Genomic DNA, 20,015 nt, shown 5'->3' with positions numbered 1-20,015 from the left:
CAAGATGAGAAAGATAGGGAACTTTAAAGCAGAACAATGAGAACATCAAAAGTGGAAAAACCACTGGAAACTACAGCCAAGAAAGGTAGGAATTAGAGTCTAGTCAGGGGTCCGTGAATAAATGGTGGAGGTAGGGACAAAGGAAGTGCTCCCCTGGCCCTTACATAACTGCTTTTCTAGTTAAATGTTTTTCTTTATTTTTTGCTCTCTTGTTTTCATATGCAGCCCATAACTTTCTAGGGTTTAATACAAAGCCAATCTGTTCTTGGCTTACTACCATCAACATGCTTTGAGCTACCAGTGTTAGAGTTCTATCTACTGACCTAAGTAACTCTGGGGAATGTTTTGGCTGGAACTGATAAGGTGACATACAGAAGGTACTAAGCAGGTTAACAATTCGGAGGGAAAGGAGGGCTTTGCCATCATTTTAAACAACAAAAAAGAACTTTGGGAATTTGATTATATTTTCTTCTGGTAATCCATTTAAGGCTTGTAAAATCTGTCAGCCATATTGCAATGTCAGGGCTGTGAAGAGTTTGGGTTGTTGTTTTTTTCATATATTTTAAGAAGTTGCCATGTCCATGTTTTTGATTTTATCATCAGTGACACAAAATAGAAAGGTCCTGAAGTTTTCCAACAATTGCAGTTCCCTCTTGGGACTTTTATTGACCCCAAACATGCTTTCGTTTAGTTAGGGAAAGCTACTCCCCTTGGGTGCAGGACTTGGGGAATGGATATTACCTTCATGCACAGGAAAAATGTCCCATCTCCAGGCAAACACAGCCCTGGGACCTGGGCATGCTGCCTAGTGACCAGAGCACAGACTGGGTGTTAGCGCCTCCTTGCCCCTTTGGCAGGGCTCCTGTGAGGAGTGCACAGGCCGAGTTACTGAATGCCCTGTAACTCTGCCTTTGGGTTCCTGGTTCTCACCGCCTACAGTATTTCCGTGCGTATGAATTCCTGATACAAGAATTTCTCTCTTTCAGGCAAAGATGGGAGGCTGTTTAGCCCAAGCCCCTGACTGACCCTCTGGGCAGAGCGGTTTTAGCATAAAAAACAACCAAAAGGAGTTCCTTAGCCTGAAGGTTTCACGGCGTGGCAAAGGCCACCAGTGTGATACACATCTCCCTCTTTGTTCAGTAGGCTTAGACTTCCTGTGACAGGAGCAAAGCCGTTCTTTCTCGAGTTTGAACTCAGTGGATTAAAAACATAGCTTCCTGGAAATGTTAACAGAGGTGTTTCAAAGGAAAAACAATGACAAGCTAGGGGCAAAAGATTTAAAAGCAGGAGCATGTTATGTTGAAGGTGGTGATACCACCAACGGGGAAAGAGGAAGACACCCCAAGAGCCTCCACAATTTGGCCTCTGGCCTTGACTGACCTGTGGGTGCCTAGGGTTGCTAAAAGCCCTCATTTCCTTCTCTGCCCTGCACATGTACACTTTGAGGCACTGTCCCCAAGACACTGTCACATTGCAAGACTAAGTAAGTGTCAAGTTTCCAGAAAGATCACTGGAAGAAAGCAAACGCTATCAATGACACATTTAACTTGGCATGATTCAAACCCACAGGAATTTCTGTCCAGGGGTTCTAAATATTTCTAGTTGCTTTGCTTGAGCGCTCCCCAAACCATTGTCTATGCCTCCTGGGCAGGGTTCAGCATGGGTACAGCCTGGCATTTTGTATTTCATGGGGTGGTGGAGCTGAGGACAAATGATGGAGGAAGAAGGCCCAGCATGAGGGGGATGAGGGTCTCATTTGCCCCCAAAAGGCACCATCTTCACTGTCCTAAAAAGGACATTACAGGCAAGGCCCAGAAACTCTATTTCCTGTGGTTCTGCTTTCATAGGCTCCTCAGAATTTTGGTTGAAGATACATTTACTGAAGCATAAAGATGCTAAAACGTTGGTTATAAAGCCTGCTTACAAAAGCTAAATTAAAATGTCATGTACAAAACTGTCGAAACCAGCTCTTTATGATGCTCCTTTAGATGTTCACATTTCTGCACAGTGGAATTAATGTGAGCTGGGTGAGGCGAAAGGTGGAGACAGCAGGAAGGAATACTATTGATACAGACATGAACGGTCCACCTTCCTGGACCCTGAACTGACACACTGCAAAGACTGTGAACAAAGTTCACGTAACACTGAGTGACTAACTAAATGTCATATCTCAAACACATGAGTTCAATTTAGGTTTCGATTAAAATTCCTATCATGAGACTTGAACTAAGAAAAATTGTAGATGTCTAAATTCATTTTAATACGCTGTGTTAAACAGAAATGGTTATTTTAAATAGCACTGTATTTGAATGCAGTTATCATCAATATTATTGATTAAACTGAAAGATTTCAAATATGTATTTATGAATTGAAAAAAATTCTATAATTAGATAAACTCTAGATGCCAGGTTTCAATTCTGTACAGAACCCTGTAAAGAAATACATTATGATCGATACTTCCCACATACCATGTGTTCTCAGGAAGTATGTTACCATGTGTCAGTCATATGCCCCTACCACCTTTTCGCACTGTCATGGACTTCCCTAAACCTTTGCTTGTACCACAGATTGGTGTGGGAGGGGGCATGGGGTTTATTCTGGCCAATGAGATAGGAGGGAAAGCCTATTGGGGAATGTCCAACTAGAGTTCCTCTAGAAGATGTGTATGAGTGAGGAGGGTGACAGGAGGCATGACAGGGCCGATACCCAGCTCTGCAGCAGCCCTCTTGAGAACACGATGGGAGTGAGTTGAGAACAAAGCCAAAATACTAACGATGGTAGAATAGAAAGACGGTGATGTTAATGAACAGATGAATTATCCAACTCTAGACCTGCCTATCTCAGGACTCTTGTTATTTGAAATAATACACAACAAATTTCCTTGTTTAAGATGACAATTTCTCTTATTTTTTTCCAAAAGCAACTTGATATAATCCCAACCACTCTACATCCTGCCAGAGGACGTGAGGAAGAAGACCTACAGCAAACACTGCTGACTGCCTACTTGATACCCACCACCACTCCATCAGTCCTAGGAAGCTGCTGGATATTCGTAAGGGAAAACAATGGCTGCATTTAATGGAAAGAAATATGTTTGTGGTTCAAGTCTGATCTCTCACGTGAAGACCACATGGTGGTCCGTCTTCTGAATCCACATGCTTTATGATCTTTACTGTTTATAAGGCATTTAACCATACACCACCGCTCATGATGATGAGTTATATTTTTATTTAATTATTACTTAACTGTTGATATATTTCCCCCTCTTCCAGTTTCACTGTAAGTGCCCTCATTGGGACTGCTCTCTCATAATTCTTTAAAAAAATTTATTTATTTTTAGAGAGAGGGGAAGGGAGAGAGAAAGAGAAGGAGAGAAACAACAATGTGTGGATGTCTGTCACGTGGCCCCGACTGGGGACCTGGCCCACAACCCAGGCATGTGTCATGACTGGGAATCAAACCGGCAACCCTTTGGTTCACAGCCCACACTCAATCCACTAAGCTATACCAGCCAGGGCTGTCTCATAGTTCTTAAAAAATTATGTCTTAAATTCCAGTTTCTAGAATATGACCTCCAGTGGATTAGGTAATGTGCAGGTTGTACTTCCACAAGCAAATATGAGTCTGCTTTCAAATTTGTTCTCATTCATCTGACACTTTTTGTTATTTTGTCATGATAAGGAACAGGCCAATGAATATTATAAAAACAAATTCTGTTAGTATGGCCACGGTATACATTCGAACTACCAAACGGCAATGATGAGCGCAGTGCCTGCAGGGGTCACAGAAACACAGGATGAGCACCCCCAGGGGTGGTGTGAGCCAGCAGGTGGTTTTTACTTCACTACACATCCTGTTTTATGTTCGGATTTCCAGCTCAGACAGCTCTGATTTCCTGTGGCTTAGAGGGGATTCTGAATAGACATGTTTAGAGCTTTAGAGATTGGTATGTAATCATCACAAAGCACAGAAAAATGTCTTGCAGTTAATAAGGAACATTTAAAAAATCTTTTAATTGGCTGATGTGCTTAAATATTAGAACTTATCACATACACAAATTGATTTTAAAGGTTTTCTTATTATTTAGTATTTTCCCTCTTTTTTAACCTTAGCAAAGGAAGTGATTTGGAAAATGATTTGGCAATAATTGAGCTGGCAGAACATTTAACAGTACTGAAATAAGTAAAAAATTATTTAACAGTCATATGAATGACCAGCTGAAATAGATTTCTAGAAAAGTAAGTACTGGATGTTATTTACATTACACAAAATAAAGCATGAAAAATAAAAATTATAAAAATTTTGAATTTCTGTCTTGAAGACTAAAAAAATCAGAGCTTGATTAAAATCTGGGTCTGAGTTAGGTGAACCCTACAGGCTTTTTTTTTGGTGAAACAAAGCAGAGGGAGAGCTGTCTTCCTGAGCAAATACCAATCCTCAAATCAACACCAGTGCTGACTGTGAAGTAAGGTCATTTTTAAAATTTCCTGCTGGTTTGCTCACATTTCAGAAAAGAAGCATAATGATGTCTTTTATAAACATATGGCACAAGACTTACTTAGTTACCTCTGTAAAGACTTAGCTGAATTGTACTTCTATTATATGGCCACATCAGAGGTGTCAACAGGAATAGATGTGTACAATTTCACCTAAAGATAGCCCGTGGGTTACAGAAAGGCTTTATTTGATACATGAAGAGGCAATACTGAAAGGAAATAAGTTCTGAGACTTAATATGAGTATATGACACTTGTCCAGAATATGTCATGACTATACCGATTTTGAAAATCATTTCTCAATCATTAGATTAGAAACATAAGCAGATTTAGCTACACTTAGGTTGAGAACCACTAGTAGATTATTTTTGTTTTAATATCTCTTTCAACTGCCATTTCATCCTTTTCTTAACTGACATAAACAGTTTCTTGACCCTGAGCTACTTTAAAATATCATCTGAGTCTTGAAATTTGCAACATGTCATATGGGCAAATGGACACGTCATAAAGCATTGGGACCCAAAGAAAGAGGTGTCTTTGCTTCAATTTTGGCCACTTGCTGTGTGAAAACTGATATTGATGATGTTAATGAAAAACTACCTTGAACATTTCTGAGCACATGGAATACCCCTGTGTCACACCGTACTGGGCTGGAAATGCAAGCGAAGTGGGGCTGGAGATGACATGTGCCCAGTCACAGGCCCTGGTGCTGCTGGGACCACTCGGGGGCGTGGGGGTAGGACTGGGACGTGGTTCCCATGGGAGAATGATTCCCAGTTATGAGCCTGAATGTGTTCCAACTGTGAACTGTTATGCTGTGATAAGCAATACTTTTACCTTAAATTAATAAAGGTTTTTCCTCATTCATGCTCCATGTATGAACAGAGTCCACTCTGTTCATGGGGCAGAGGGAAAGAGAGTGCTAGGGAGGGGCTTGCAGTAACAATACAAACATATGACTTCCACTCACAACTCACTGGACAGAACTAGTCACATGGCTGTGACAGGTCACAGGGGACCAGGAGGTCCAATTCTATCAGTGTCTAGAATGAGGGAAAACTGGATTAGGTGAAGAGCACTGACTGCAATACATTATTTCATAAAATAGTAAGCTAGCCCATTTCTCGGAAAAACACAGCTTTTTCTTGAAAATTTCTGCCTGCATACTTTCCGCAAGCTAGGAAATAGATTAAATTTTGAATAACAATTTGGCATTCTGTTTGTTGCTTCACAGCAGGTCTATGTGGAGGGTGAGACTCACTCTTATTTCTATTTTTGCTCCACTTCTCAGTGGTAAGTCACAGCATCACCATAAAGAAAAGTAACTAATTGGTATTGTAGACTAATCCATATGCCACCAAAGTACGATAATGCAAATGAAACATCTCTCCATATGCCTTTCCCATTTGTTATCCCTTATTCTGACTCTTCACAGACATGCTCTTTGTACGGGCAGGCATCTCCTAACTTATTATGTCAATACATTCTATTTTTGTTGTAACTTGAGGTTATTATTTTTAAACTAAGTTTTATATGTAACACTTTGAAGAGCCAAGCGGCCCTAAAAGGCTTGTTATGAAAAACAGTTCACACTGCCCCACCCTCCACACTTCCTGTACTCCAGAAGTAACCACTTTCAATTCTTTTACCCATTTTTTTCATCTCTGTGTCTCCAGCTTATATGGCTACTTCTTGATTTTTCTAGAGCAGTGATTTTCAACTGGTGTGCCGCCAGAATTTATAAAACATGCAGTACCTGACTATTTAGTCAGGGGCAATGACCTCTTTTCCCTCAGACTGTCAAATAAAAAGCTGACAGCGGCCAACACAACAATAGTGTCTGCTGTGAATGCTCTGCCTTAAACCATAAATAGATAGGTCACATAACAAAGTTGCATCTCATTGGTTAATTCTTGGTACCAGAAATCCTTCTATATAAGTATAGACCTGATTTTTAAAAAAGTCACTTTGGAGCAAAAAAGTAATTTTTTTGTAAATCAATCAAAATTACACCTCCTCTTAGACTGGTAAAAAATAGTATTTTTTGTGTGTGCTGTAGAATTTTAGTAATTAGTTTGTATGTGTGATGAGATGGAAAAGGTTGAAAATCGATGTTCTAGAGTACCCCCAAATACAAGGGAGGACCCCCCAAAACCCAGATAATCTGTAGGAAGCCCCTTGTAGTACAGGCTTACCCCCAAGGTGAGTATTCTAGGAACTCATCTGTATCAGTGTACCAGTTGGTGGTGTTGTGAGAGGCTGCGCTCAGCTTCAATGAATTTTTTTGAAGAGTCCTTGAACGTTTTTGCCTATTTCATGATGGGTGATTTATGAGCACACCTGCCCACAGAGCGCTGAGTGTCCAGCAGTTTTTGACCAAAAATGGCATGACCCCCATGCCCCACCCGCCTTATTCACCCAAAGCAACTTTTTTGTTTCCCTGGATGGAAAAGTACTCAAAGGGAAACATTTTGCTGATGTGGAACAGGTGAAACAAAAAATGGCAGAAGCACTAAGAGGCATCAAAAATGACGAGCTGCACAACTGTTCTGAGCAGTGGAAAAAAGGTCTCCATAGGTGTATTGCATCAAATGGAGAGCGCTTTGAAGGTGACTGAAGTTTCAACATGTAAAAATAAGTACACAATTTTAATAAATAAATTGTTTTTTGGGGTTCCTCCTCATACACTAATTTTGCACTGTGGAAGATGAGGATTTCGTTCTAATGACCACGGACCACCTGTTCCCTCCCCTCTGCCTGCAAACACACAGTCCTTACACTCTGTTTCCTTGAATTTTATCGTGACTTGGATTAGATTAACAGTCACTAGCTTGACATTATGCTGTCTACATAAACCATAGCCTTGGCTCGCTTACAAGGTTTATCATAACCTACCTTCCTTTTCCTGTAGCTATTTTATTTTTTACATATTTCTCAATTTGTGCAAATATATTAGTTATTCTTATAATTTCATCTTTTTGGAGAAAACTTTCTGGAACCTTCTAACTTGCCTCAATCTGGGTTGGCTGCTACTCTCTTGACCTGCTAAGTAGCTGTGCTCCCCGAGTGGTCTGGGGATCTCCCTACAGTACCATCTGGGGAATAACTTTGTCTTGCTCTGGATGATCTGTTCACTTGTTCTCAGGCACTCCTCATCCTTCGAGTTTGTCCTCACTTTTGTAGCACAAACCCTCCAGTGGATTCTGAGGTGCACGGGAATACATTTTAGGACTCCTGAATGTCTGAAAGTGGCTTGACTCTATCCTCACATTTAACTGGTTTGGTTAAGTGTTGAATGTAGGTGGGAAGTCATTTTCTCTCAGACCCCTGAAGACATTCTTCCACTGCCTTGTTTCTGGTGTGGCTGCGGGAAATGTGTAGCTTTGGTAATTCTCCATCCTTTGTTGGAAATCTTTCTTTTCACCCAGTTCTACAAGTTTGTAGGATGTCACCGTGTTTCCAGAGTTCTGAACTTTTTCAGTGATGGGTCTGCGAGTGGGTTATATTTACTTGTGTGGGACAATTCCATGGACTTTTTCAGGTCTTTCATTAGTGGAAATCTTTATTGAATTGTATTTCTGACTGTTTCCTTCATTTTATCTGTTCAGTCTTTCTGGAATTCCTGTTTTATAGATTTTGAATCGCTGGGCTTGGTTCTATATATGTTTTTCTTACCTTCCATTTCTGTCTATATTCTATTTTCTGCGGAGACTTCCTCAATTTTATCTTCCAACTTTTCTATTGGGGTTTTACCTTGTAGATACTGTATTTTAATTTCTAATGATCTTCTAATGAACTTCTAATGAAGTTGTGGTTGTTTTATGAATGAGTATTTTTTCTGAAGCATTCTACTCCTGCATAGACTTGTTTCCTCCCAGTGGCATTTTTGTTTAATAGCATTTTATTATTTTGTTTTTACCTAAAGAGTCACTGAGAAAATGAATTTCAAAAGAATGATATTTTTAAAGTGAGGTATTTCATGCTAATATCATTATTGACTATTTTGTAATCAAAGGTAAATAACTTGTCCAGAGCTTAATTTGAGTTATTTTTACTTAATTACTGTCTACCAGGTACTCACATGAAAACAGCAAAATGTAGATAGAAATGATACTTTTTTTCCTATTTGTTTTTGTCTGTCACCATCACATGCTCCCTGTGAGTATCTGGTGATCCCTGGCTGTCTTGATCGCACACAACAGTATAAACTAAAAGTTAAGTGAAAGGTCTGTGTTTGGAGGAGCTGTGATTCACTGAAGGTAAACTGGCTGTTTCTCTGAAAAACCACTAAGTTCAGAATGTTTGCTTGTTTTTTCATTTGTCACTTCTGCTTAGAGAATACTCCTCCTGCCTGGAGGGACAAACAGAGTGGGATTCTGGGAAGCAAGTGGGGTAAGGCCTGCACCCTCAAATTCAGTAAACATATCCACCGCTCCTTGTCCAGTACGGTGATGCCACACTAGAATGTGCCGGATCTTGCTCAGTCCAAAGAGTTAAACCTCCAGTCTTCTGCCAGGGTGGGGAAGGGAGTCTAACTACTTTTTGAAGCAACTTCTGACCAATCCTCATGTCTTCAGTTCCACCTTCACTCCATTTCCAGTTCCCGAGCTTCCAGATTTTAACTCCAAATCAAGTTGCTTTTTGGTTTTTACCTACTACTGACTTGGCATTCAGCTTCCTTAGGCTGCTAAGTCGGTTAAAAGTTTGTTGTCGTTGCCTTCTCTTCTGCTTTCTTATTCCTCAAGGGTTTACCTTAACCACCCTGACTACCCCTGGAGTGGGATTTGAGAGGGAGCAGAGCTGACTGCCTGCATTAAGCTGCCATCTCTAAATGAAAGTTCCATTCTGCTCTTCCACAAATCAGAGGATCACAGTTCCTACCCGCTGAGAAGGACCCCAAGAGAGGATGTAAAGAACTCTTCCCTTCAGAGAGCGAAGTATGTGGTTTGATTTGCAGATGAAGTGGCTCAAGCACCATGGAGCTGAGCGTCTGGCCCATCGTCATCACAGGCATACACACAGATACCATGTTGTCACCTATTCTACACACCGTTAACAATTATCCCTCAAAAGTTCAATTTTTCCCCCCTACTTTTGGACTATTTCAGCAACAGCTAGACTCTTTCTTGCAAGACCTTAAATTTCTATCTTCTTCCAATGGACAGATGAATTCTTCATAGTAGAAAACTGTGTTACACTAGCTATAAAATATGGCTAAATGTTTTATTTATTGTGATTTGGCTTAAACAATTTCAGACACAACCACGTTTTTTTTAAAGTAGTAGATTCGCTTTAGATAGATTATTTTGAGTAATGTCTACAAAGACTTTTAGAGAACAACTACCAACATACCATAGTTTAAATTTAATTTGTATAACTTTTTTTAAATAAGTGGTTAAATAATTATTTTAAATTTCAAGAAATACTTGAAACTTAAAAAACAGCTTGGTTTGTTTTAGTGTCTTAACCTATTTGGTATAATGCTATTTGCTATATTTTAGGGAAAAACACAGGCTTTGATAAGAAGGCATTTTTAGGGGGAAAAAGGACTGAGATTTGGGATTTAACTTATTTTAAATTGATGCTACATTCCCCCTCCACCCCGGTGTAATATACACACAGCCTTAAAATACCCAAGTTATTTTTGATGAGTAATTCATTTTAGTCTGTAAAAATTTTAAGAGCTTTATAAGAAGCTTCAACAAATGCATCCCTCTAGAGGAAAATGAGGGATAACAAGAAAACCATTGCTAAAGACTTACAGATTCTTTCCTGCCCATAGTTTTGCTGTGTGAGCGGGAACGTGAGATGGTGCTGAAGAAGGAATCCTTTTTAGTAGCAGACAAAGGTGGGGAGCCAGTGGTTTCTCTGCCTCCAGGCAAACTCTCAATGCTTGGGGATGAACTGATGTTTTTAGAACTTTGTCCTGTAAGAAAAATTAAGGAGCAATAATGAAACGCCACTCTTTCACTAAGCTACTGAACTTAGTAGCTACTGAACTTACTGTTCTTAGTAATCATGATACCTCTTTGTTCATTCACCCTGTCGACAACATGACAGCATGGAACATTAAAATGCATACATTTTTATGTGCCAGCGTAGCTGCCAAGTTTCTGAAACATGAAATAGGCAATAGTTTTCTACGTGTAATTTATACTACAGTAGTCCCAAGTGTCGCATGCATATAAAACATAAACAATTCAGTTTTTAGAAATCATAGGTTAAAAGACTGGACCCTCAGTAATAGAATCATCCTTAATAATGGAAACTGGAGACTGTTGCAGTGTACATTATACTAGTAATATAAAAAAATTGAAATCCTTCAGCAATTTTTCAAAAGGGTCTTTTTCCTTTTCATTAACTGCAGGACAGATACATGGCTGCCTTAGCCTCTGGTAGAAGCATCTAGAAACAGGGACAAGGTGCTGGCTCACAGGGCCTCTTTCTAGACTGGCCCCTGTATGAGAGTGGATGCATCTGTGATCTCCAACAATGCTCCATAAAGCTCCCTCAGTCAGGAGCAAGGGCTCTAGCAAGTCCTGCTGAAAAGGCAGCGCGGTGGGGAAGTCAGGTCTACAGGATGAGCCACAGCCAGACCCATGCAGGTCTCACTAATAAATGGGGCGACTCCCATAAGATTGTTATGAGAACTTAAGGACCTAGCAAAATACCTGCTGCATCCATCCATTCAACCATTAGTACCTGAAGGTCCAGTAAGTGCTAGACAATTTTGGTTGTGGGGAGACAGTAGAAACTAGTGACATAAAAAAGTCCTATCCTTCAGGGAGGGTACTTTCTAGGGAGGGGGAGACAGCCAAGTACAGGGTGGGGCAAAAGTAGGTTTACAGTTCCTCATATGGAAAATAGTATGATAATTAGTAAATAATAATACAAGAAGAAACTGTGTTTTGCATACTTATAACTGTCATCTACTTTTGTCCTACCCTGTACATTAGTAAAATATATATGATTTTAGATGGTAGTAAGTGCTGTGGAGAAAAACAAAGCAGAAAAGGAGAATGTGGTAGAGGAATGTGTTGCAACCTTAAATAGTATGGTCAGGACAGGTGTCACTGAGTATTGAGGTGAACTGACAAATGAGCAAAAACTGGAAGGTGAAACACCAGCTTTGCAGGTAACATGGAGGAGCAAGCACAAATGCCCCAAGCAAGACCTTTGGGTTTTCAAGGAACAGCAAGGTGGCTGGTGTGGCTACAGCTAAGAATGAAGGGGCGAGGGGTAGGAGAGGAGGTCTGAGAGCAAGCAGGGGATCAGATCAGGTGGTGGTTTATAGGTGATTTTGGTTACTTTTGCTGAGAAGGGAAGCCACTGGAAGCCAATACAGGATTCGAGCAGATAAGTGACATGATTGGACTTACTTTGAAAAGGATCACTCTGGCTGCCTGGTGAGAACAGAATTAGGGGCAGGAGAGGCAAAAACGAAAGCAGAGAAATCAGTTTTTTGCCACTGCAAAACTCTAAGTAAGCAGAATGATCAGACCTTGGTGGTGAGAAGAGGTCAGATTCTGGACAAAACTGAGTGGATTTACTGAGGAAAAATTAGGGGTATGAGAAAAAGAGGGGAGTCAAGTTTAACCCCAAGTATTCTAAAGTTGGATGCTGGTGATGGCTGAGCATTCTCTATGAATGTACTAAAATCCACTGAATTAAAGGTGAATTTTATGATATATGAATTATATCTTAATAAAGTTGCTCTTTTTTATAAAGTCAGTTTTCACATTTCCCAGCTAGTGATTGGCACCAAAGAGCCTGCCCATTTCTACCCAACAAAGGGCTTTCTAATCGGAAATCTTGGCTCCAGAGTTTCTTGTTCAGTTTGCAGAGACTTTTGTGATGTCTGCACCACAGTCTGACAATGTCCACTTGCCCAGTTGTACGTCCTCCCCTTCTCCTTCCACAGTTCTGTTATTCCCTAAGAAAACCTTGTGCACTTCTGTGTCAACCTGTATGGATGATACTGTTGTTGACCCTTGAAGGGCAGTAACCCTGAGGTTAGGAAAGCAGAGGGGAGAACTGGTCCCAGGGCTGAGGACAGTTTTGCTAGCAGTGAATTCTGTCTTTATCTGTGGTTGTCTTAATTTTCCATCTTTTTTGAAGGATAGTTTTATTGGATATAGAATTACTGGTTGACAGTCTTTTTTTTTAAAAAATGACTTTGATAATATCATCCTATTGCCTTCTGGCCTCCACGGTTTTGATAAAAATCAGCTGTTGATATTATTGAGGTTCCCTTGGATACCATGAGTTGTTTTCTACTTGTTGCTTTCAAGGTTCTCTCTCTGCTGTTGACTTTTAAGTTTGCCTATGATGTGTCCAAGTGTGGATGTCTTTGAGTTTATCCTGCTTGGAGTGAATTGAGCTTCTTAGATATATAATGTTTTTCATAAAATGGAATATTTTAGCTACCATTTCTACATTCTTTTTGCCTCTTTCTCTCTTCTTTTTTTAAAAAAACTATCTACTTATTTGTTTTTAGAGAAAAGGGAAGGGAGGGAGAAAGAGAGGAAGAGAAACATTGATATGTGAAAGAAATATGAATAGGTTGCCTTTTGTATGCACACGGACCGGGAATCGAACTCGTGACCTTTCGCTTTGTGTAATGGTGCCCAGCCGACTGAGCCACACTGGCCAGGGCTCTGCTCTCCTTCTTGACTGCCAACATCTGTATATTGGTATGACTCATGTGTTCTGCAAGTCTTTAAGGCTCTGATAATTTTTCTTCATTCTTTTATCTTTCTCTATTTTGGATTGGATAATCTCAACTGACATATCTTTAAGTTCTGATTCTTCTGTCAGCTCAAATCTGATACTGATCCTCTGTAGTGAGTTTTAAAATTTTAGTTATTGCACTTTTCACCCCCAGAATATCTATTTGGTTCTTTAAAAAATTACTATCTCTTCATTAATATTCTCTATTTGGTGAGACATTGGTCTCATACTTTCTGTTGGTTCTTTAGACAGTTTCCTTTAGCTTTTTGAAGATATTTATAATAGCTGATTTAAAGTCTTTTGTAGGTCCAGTGTCTCACTCAGCTTCCTCAGGGGTAGTCTGTATTGACTGCTTTTTTCCATGTACATGAGCCATACTTTCTACTTTTCTGTTTCTTTGTATGTTTCAGAATCTCCATTGAAAGCTGGATAATTTAATAAAATAATGTGGCAGCACTGGAAATTAGATCCCATCCTATCCCTTGGATTTGCTTTTCTTTTTTATTTTTTAGTGACTTCCTTAAAACAAATTTTGCTAAGTTATATTCTTTGGCCACTGAAGTCTCTGCTGGTTAGTGGTCAGTAAGAGACAGAGACTTCCTCTCCTTAAATGCCTTGAACCAACAAGTCTCAAAGGCATTGGTGGGGGATCTGTGTGTGCTTCGGGACATGCCTTCAATGCTCCAGCAGAGATTTACAATGCTGCTTCACCCTTCATTTCTGCACATGCAGAGCCTCGGGGTTCATCCAGAATTGAGAGATTATGCCATTCTCAAGTCTCTTCTGGCCATGCGCACAATCCTGTGTGTGTCCTAGAATCCCAGAAATATACTGGACCTTTTCAAAGACCCCTATGGGTCTTTGATTTGGCTAGTCTCTGATTTTTCTGTTAAATTTTTGGTTAGCCTCTTGCTTCATTTCTGCCTTGGGCAGCTGTGATGTTAAGTAATTTCCACGATTACTGTCGATGGATGCCCTATGGATAGGGTTTTTCTTAGTGAATTCTGAACAAGGTCAAATAAAGACAAGCCCTATGAATGAGGCTTTTCTGGGGAGTTGCTGGACAAGTCAAACAGTTACAATTTACTGGGGAATGGGACTTTTAGGGTGCTCCAAGTCCATTTTTCCCTTCCAGTGGTCACAAGGCTGATGGTTAATAAAGACTATGGCAGACCTGGGGAGGGCTAGAGAAGGATAAGGCAAGTTAAAAAGCTACAAATCATGCTGCTCTAATGGAGATCCAGCCATTTTTTTCTTGAATAGATACTCCTCAAATTGTTGCAATTCTTTGATTCATTTCCTGAGTTCTGGAAAAAGCTGACTGATATTTTTTGCCACTGATCTTGTTGTCTGTGGAGACATTTTCAGAGATCCTTATTCTGCCTTCCAAAAGTGCTTCCCTCTGTGACTTGCTTATTGGACTGAACTTGGGTCTTGAAAATCTGTCTTTCTTGTATACAAAAGTCTGTCTTACTCTTTTTAAGGACTGTGAAGGAAAAAAAATTGTAGCTTTCCAAAAAAGGCATTTAGAATTTTCCCAATTTTCTGCCTTTACAAACTAAATGACAATTAAAAATCTAAAGAGGTCCATCCTTAGGTACAAATAGTTGGTTATTTTTATTAGGTAGAGTTATATAAATGGAACTAAGTCTAACTGTATTTTAAATTTACATAAATTATTCCAAATTGCTTTCCCCTAGGATTTTAACAGATATATGTGTGTATGTATATTCATATATATATGTGCAAATATAACATGATATATCTTTGTCCGTTCATCTCATTTTTTATTTGGTTAATCTGATGAAGGGAGAACTTCATTATGTTCGCTTGATGTTTCCTGATAACTAATGAGGCTGGAGGTTGAAAAATATTCAGCCTCATTAGCTGTGTAGGCCACCCGAAGGTCCCATCTGAACTATCTCTGCTCATTTTTATTTTAAGAAGCTGATTCAGGGGAGGTCCTCCTAAATTCTGGCACTCAGCCCTTTGTGTGTATGCGTGTGCGTGTCCATACTTTCCTTTATGGCTTTTGTTTTTATGGTTCTGCTTAGGAATGCATTTCTTACTCCAAGATGATGTAGTGGGAAGAAATCTAAGTATTTATCATAAACCTAGGTTTTTCTTTTTCCTTGTATGAATATTTTCTCATTGCTACTTGGACCACTACTCTTTAAGTAGCTTTTACTGCCTTTGGGTCATGGAAGATTGTATTGCAATTATAACAAAAGAAATGGTTGCTTAGCTTTGAGTTTCAAATTGCTTCTAAAAGCCTATAGAAAAAAAGTATAAATCTAAGAAGACAAAACATTTTGATTAAATGAAATAATTTTTCTTTAGCTTTTTCTACATTTATACAACTAAATTTATCCCTTCAAAATTTGAGTCACCCACCTATAAAATTCTCTGGTGCTGGTGACTTTTTAAAAGTTTTGTGATGATGGCTTTTTGGATTTTCTCTATGTTCATTACATTAAGATTTTCTATTTGTCCTTGGGTCAGTTTTGATAATTCATATCTTCCCCTCAAAAGTCATACATGAGGCAGGCAGAATAATGCCTATGCCCTTAATCTCAAGAGCCCGTGAGTATGTTACCTTATGTAGCAAAAGGACTTTTGCAGGTACCATTAAGGTTAAGAAACTTGAGATGGGAAGAACATCCTATGTTATCATGGTGGGCTAATGTGAACAAAAAGTCCTTCAAGTGAAGTAGCAAGGCAGAAATATGAGTTAGCGGTGTGACTAAAGAAAAAGGAGATGGTTGAAACATGAGCAGGACTTGACCTGGTATTGCTGGGCTTGAAGGTGAAGAAAGGGACCATGAGCCAATGTGGCCTCCGCTAGTTGAGAGTGGCCCTCAGCTGGCAGCCAGCAGAGGAACGGTGACACTGATCCTATAGTCACAAGGAAGTGAATTCAGCTGAGAGCTCGGATGATTTTCTCCTAGAGCCTCCTGACGCCTTGGTTTTGGCTTGGTGAGATCTGTATCAGACTTCTGACCTACGGAACTGTTAAATCAATGGGAAATTCTCTTTACTGCTCCTTTGGTTACTATGATCTACTTATGATCTCTAGGCTCTCAATATTTGACATTACAGTTCAATTCCCAGTTAATTTAAAATGCTATGTAGAATCATTTATATTTTATTATACTCCTGGAATAAATGAAAATTTTGTGGACTGTTACAACTTTTTACATTTCTTCCAAAATGAAAAAATAGTTGTGAGCATTTATGTATATCAAATCTCATAAAATTTTAGTTGCCTTGAATACTTCTGAAATGAGGTAGGTAGTACCTATTATAGCTATCTATCTGATATTTACAATATATAAGTAAAGTTCTATCAAACTTGTTGGGAGAATTATCCATTTAAAAGGATTTATAACATTATCAAAGAAAAAATCTTAAGAAGCTATACCAATTTTTATAAAGCAACAGTTTCCATGATGAAATTGTAAGAGCAGAAAACCTCTGATTCTAGACTTTATCTGTACTATAGCTGTGTACTATTCATTTTTTCCTCCAACCTTCCCCTAGTTTGTCTATCCCCTAGTATCCCCTAGTTTGTTTATCCAAAGAAGAGATTAGAAAATTAAAATAAACTATAGCAATGTGATATCTGCAAAACATTAGTCCAAGGACATATATGGACTTTTACACTGTTACCTCATTTGATCTTAATGACATTGTGAGGAAGTTATGTATAGGGAACCCTTCTGTGTGGTGTGGGAATGTAGCCCAGCTCCCACTTGGAAAAGCCAGTGGGAAGTGAGAACCAGCACACAGGAGCCAGGTCCATAGACAGGTTCTCCCATGGGGAATCAGGCCTGTATCGTACCTAGGCTGCTATGAGACTTGCTTTTGCTAAAACTCCCTCACCTTGAACTGAGGCAGCAAGTGCTTATTATAACTTCCTAAAATCTGAGCTAAACCTCCCAAATATGGAGTGTAATTGGTTCAACCACTTTTCCCTTTACAATTGCAAATATCCTTCTTTCTTGATGTAATTAGCAATATCCTCTCCTTTGTTTTCTGTAAAAGGTAACCACCTAAAGTGAACCTGTGCATAGTAAATGAGGACCATCTTCGATGTAGCACCCAGAAAAACAATAAAAGCCTGTCTAGGTGGGGGTCGGGCCCCCCTCTCTCACTTAGAGAGCGGCTGTGCCATCTCTTTTTTCCACAGGATTTCTAAAGTCTGTGTGAATTTGTTCATTACGGCCACAATACACGGATCCTGCTGGCCAGGATCCACATCAGTTATGTATAAGAAAACTGACACTTAGGGAGTTTAATAAATTTGCCCAAAGATGGAGGTATAGCTATATCTATATGTTTCTGTATCTGTATCTATACATAAGACTTGTTCAAACATATATACACATTTATATATAAAATTTCTTAAGATTTGTTTAAACTTAAAGACTGTCAACACATATTATTTCATTTCTGTATTACAGAGAGTGACTCCCAGGAGGTATTAATTCAAAACAGCAAAGAAGAAACAAACAAAAAACCAAACCAATCACATATTTGGGGAATAGGTCCATCTACCCAATTTTTAGGACATATATAAGTATTTTGAGATGGCTTTTTTTCTACAAACAAAGCTGACGGTCAGGCCTCTTGTATTTGATTACAGGTGCTTGTCTCACGAAGGCCAGGTTTCACTGAGGGCAGGGACTGTGGTCAAAACCAGCCTCACCGGTTGGGAACACTTAGCAGAGTGGGTAGATGTAGTAGGGCTACAGTAAAGTTCTTGGCCTTTAGCTCACATAAAAACCCTGTACAAAATATATTTCCCCTCAATTACTAACATTTTTGTGCCCTGTGGGAACAAAAACAGTTTAGACCTTATGAAAATGGAGTCTCCAGCATGCTCCCAAAGAGGAAGATGGGCTATTTCCTCTGGAGATCTGTAGGAAAAGCCCAGGCACCAGAGGAAGTCCTGCCTGAGGCAGCAGAAAGACCTCCCAGGCCTCCCTGCCCTTTTCATCAACGGATGAGACAGCCTATCACCCAGGTGTCACCTGGACACTTCTAAACTGAGGAGTCAACATGCTCTACAAGCTGACAGCCCATAAACCGCACAGTGGTGCTGAAGCGCCAAGATTGTTTCTTTTGTTGCACTAAAACTAAAGCTCATTCTTAGAGGCACATTCTTAAATCTATTGCTGGGGTGCTCTGCCCAGACCCCCAGTTCAGCCTGGAGATAGCTTGCCCTTAGGAGTTCCTTTCAGAAACCTCCCTGAGCTAAAGAGAGCTGCTTTGCCCCAGGACATGCCCCTCCCCTGGGGATTAGCTCCAATCCAGTTTGGGCTGACAGAGCACCCAGGCTGGCCCCGTTGCCTCAAGGCAGACGCCTCTGCAGGGCTGGCCATTCTTCACTTCAGCGCTGCCCCTTTCACTCCCTGGAGCTGATCTCAGGGACAGTCCTCACAAAGCTTCCTACCCTTAAATCTTTGTCTGGCATTTATTTAGCAGAAATCCTGACTCAAGGCAATTAAAAGTCATTTTATGGTCTAAGGTGTTCTTAAATACACTAAATACAGACCGGTTCTTAGACTGCAGCAGGCATGCACACAGTCTTTCCTTCCTAACCAAAAACAGGGCACGAGCTTACGAAGTGCCTGTAGAAACTCTGGCCAGCACTGAGGATGGGGGTGCGACACGACAGGAGCTCTTCAAAAGCTCCCCAAACAACAGTACGAGGGAAATACAGACTTGTACCTACACTGGCCTATGGTCCCAGGGGACAGAAGCAAACAGCAGTATAAACAACAGTACTCTGGAAGCACCGTGGAGGGAGGATCTAATTCTGTCTCAGGCGATTAGAGGTGTGCAGTAAATCTTAAAACTTGAAGAGTGGGGCGCTGGTGGTGGCTCAGGGAGGGTCATTTTTGGTGCAGAACACAGTATTTACGAAGGCAGTTAGACTACTGGGAACATCTAGCTCGAGCACAGTCTGATTAAATTCTTCAGGGCTTCCTGCCATCCATATGTAATTGAAAATGAGACCAAAACCAGTGTAAAATAGGATGAAGTCCAAAAGCAAAATGTTTAGGGTGCTAGGAAATCTGGGGGTCGTTGGTGGGGAGGCACAGCTCAGAGGAGCGGAAAGGGAAAAGGCTGGGAAGCCCAAGTGCAGTGGCCACAGAAAGGGGATCACCTTGACTTCACAGAGCGACCCAGGAGAAAAGGAGGCATCAGCGCATCTGGTAACATTTTGTTACCTCCGCCTCGAGTGACAGAAGCAAGGGGGCTGATGTCTGCTCAGTAAAAACACACATCTTGGTGCCACCAGAGAGCAAACGGAAGCAGGCTGTACCGGAAGCCCCTGGAATAGCTGTGCTGTGGCCCGACCACAGCGGTAAGCACTGCTGGATCCAGTCCTTGCCTGCAAATGTGGTTTCAGGATATTGGAAGTTATTATTAACAAAATAGAGGGTATGCTGAGTTGGCTCCTTCACAATTTGATTCTGAAGACCAAAAGGCATTTGAGGAAATCAAATAATGGCTCTAATAGCATCACCACCACCTGAGTGGGTTGCACCCTCGGGCCCTTACTGTGGGACAGTGTTGTGGTCACTTCCGAGAACCACCCTTGAAGCAGCTGTTCTCTTCCGGGTCATCTAGCAGGGCAGGGATGGAGGCGGGATTCAAACCCAGGGCCAACGCCAGGCCCACGCTAGGCAAAGGTGTGCACCTTGCTCCCCTAATAAGGGCTATGCCAGGTGGGGCAGTAGTGAACATAAACTAAAATGAAAGGAAAATGGAATGAAGTCTT

The 20,015-nt window shown here is 40.4% G+C and overlaps 1 protein-coding gene across 1 annotated transcript in view; it reads right to left on the bottom strand.

The window, feature by feature from the left end:
* Positions 1-20,015, bottom strand: part of TBC1D5 (TBC1 domain family member 5) — a 482,939-nt gene that overhangs the window by 37,668 nt on the left and 425,256 nt on the right. The window contains exon 20 of the mRNA XM_028518682.2: positions 10,258-10,421. Within this exon, the coding sequence (XP_028374483.1) occupies positions 10,258-10,421 (164 nt within the window). The remainder of the gene's footprint in view (positions 1-10,257; positions 10,422-20,015) is intronic.

This window comes from Phyllostomus discolor, chromosome 7 (genome assembly GCF_004126475.2).
Source record: "Phyllostomus discolor isolate MPI-MPIP mPhyDis1 chromosome 7, mPhyDis1.pri.v3, whole genome shotgun sequence".
NCBI lineage: Eukaryota > Metazoa > Chordata > Mammalia > Chiroptera > Phyllostomidae > Phyllostomus > Phyllostomus discolor.
The sequence above is the reverse complement of the archived record's forward strand: the minus strand, read 5'-3'. Positions and strand labels throughout refer to the sequence as shown.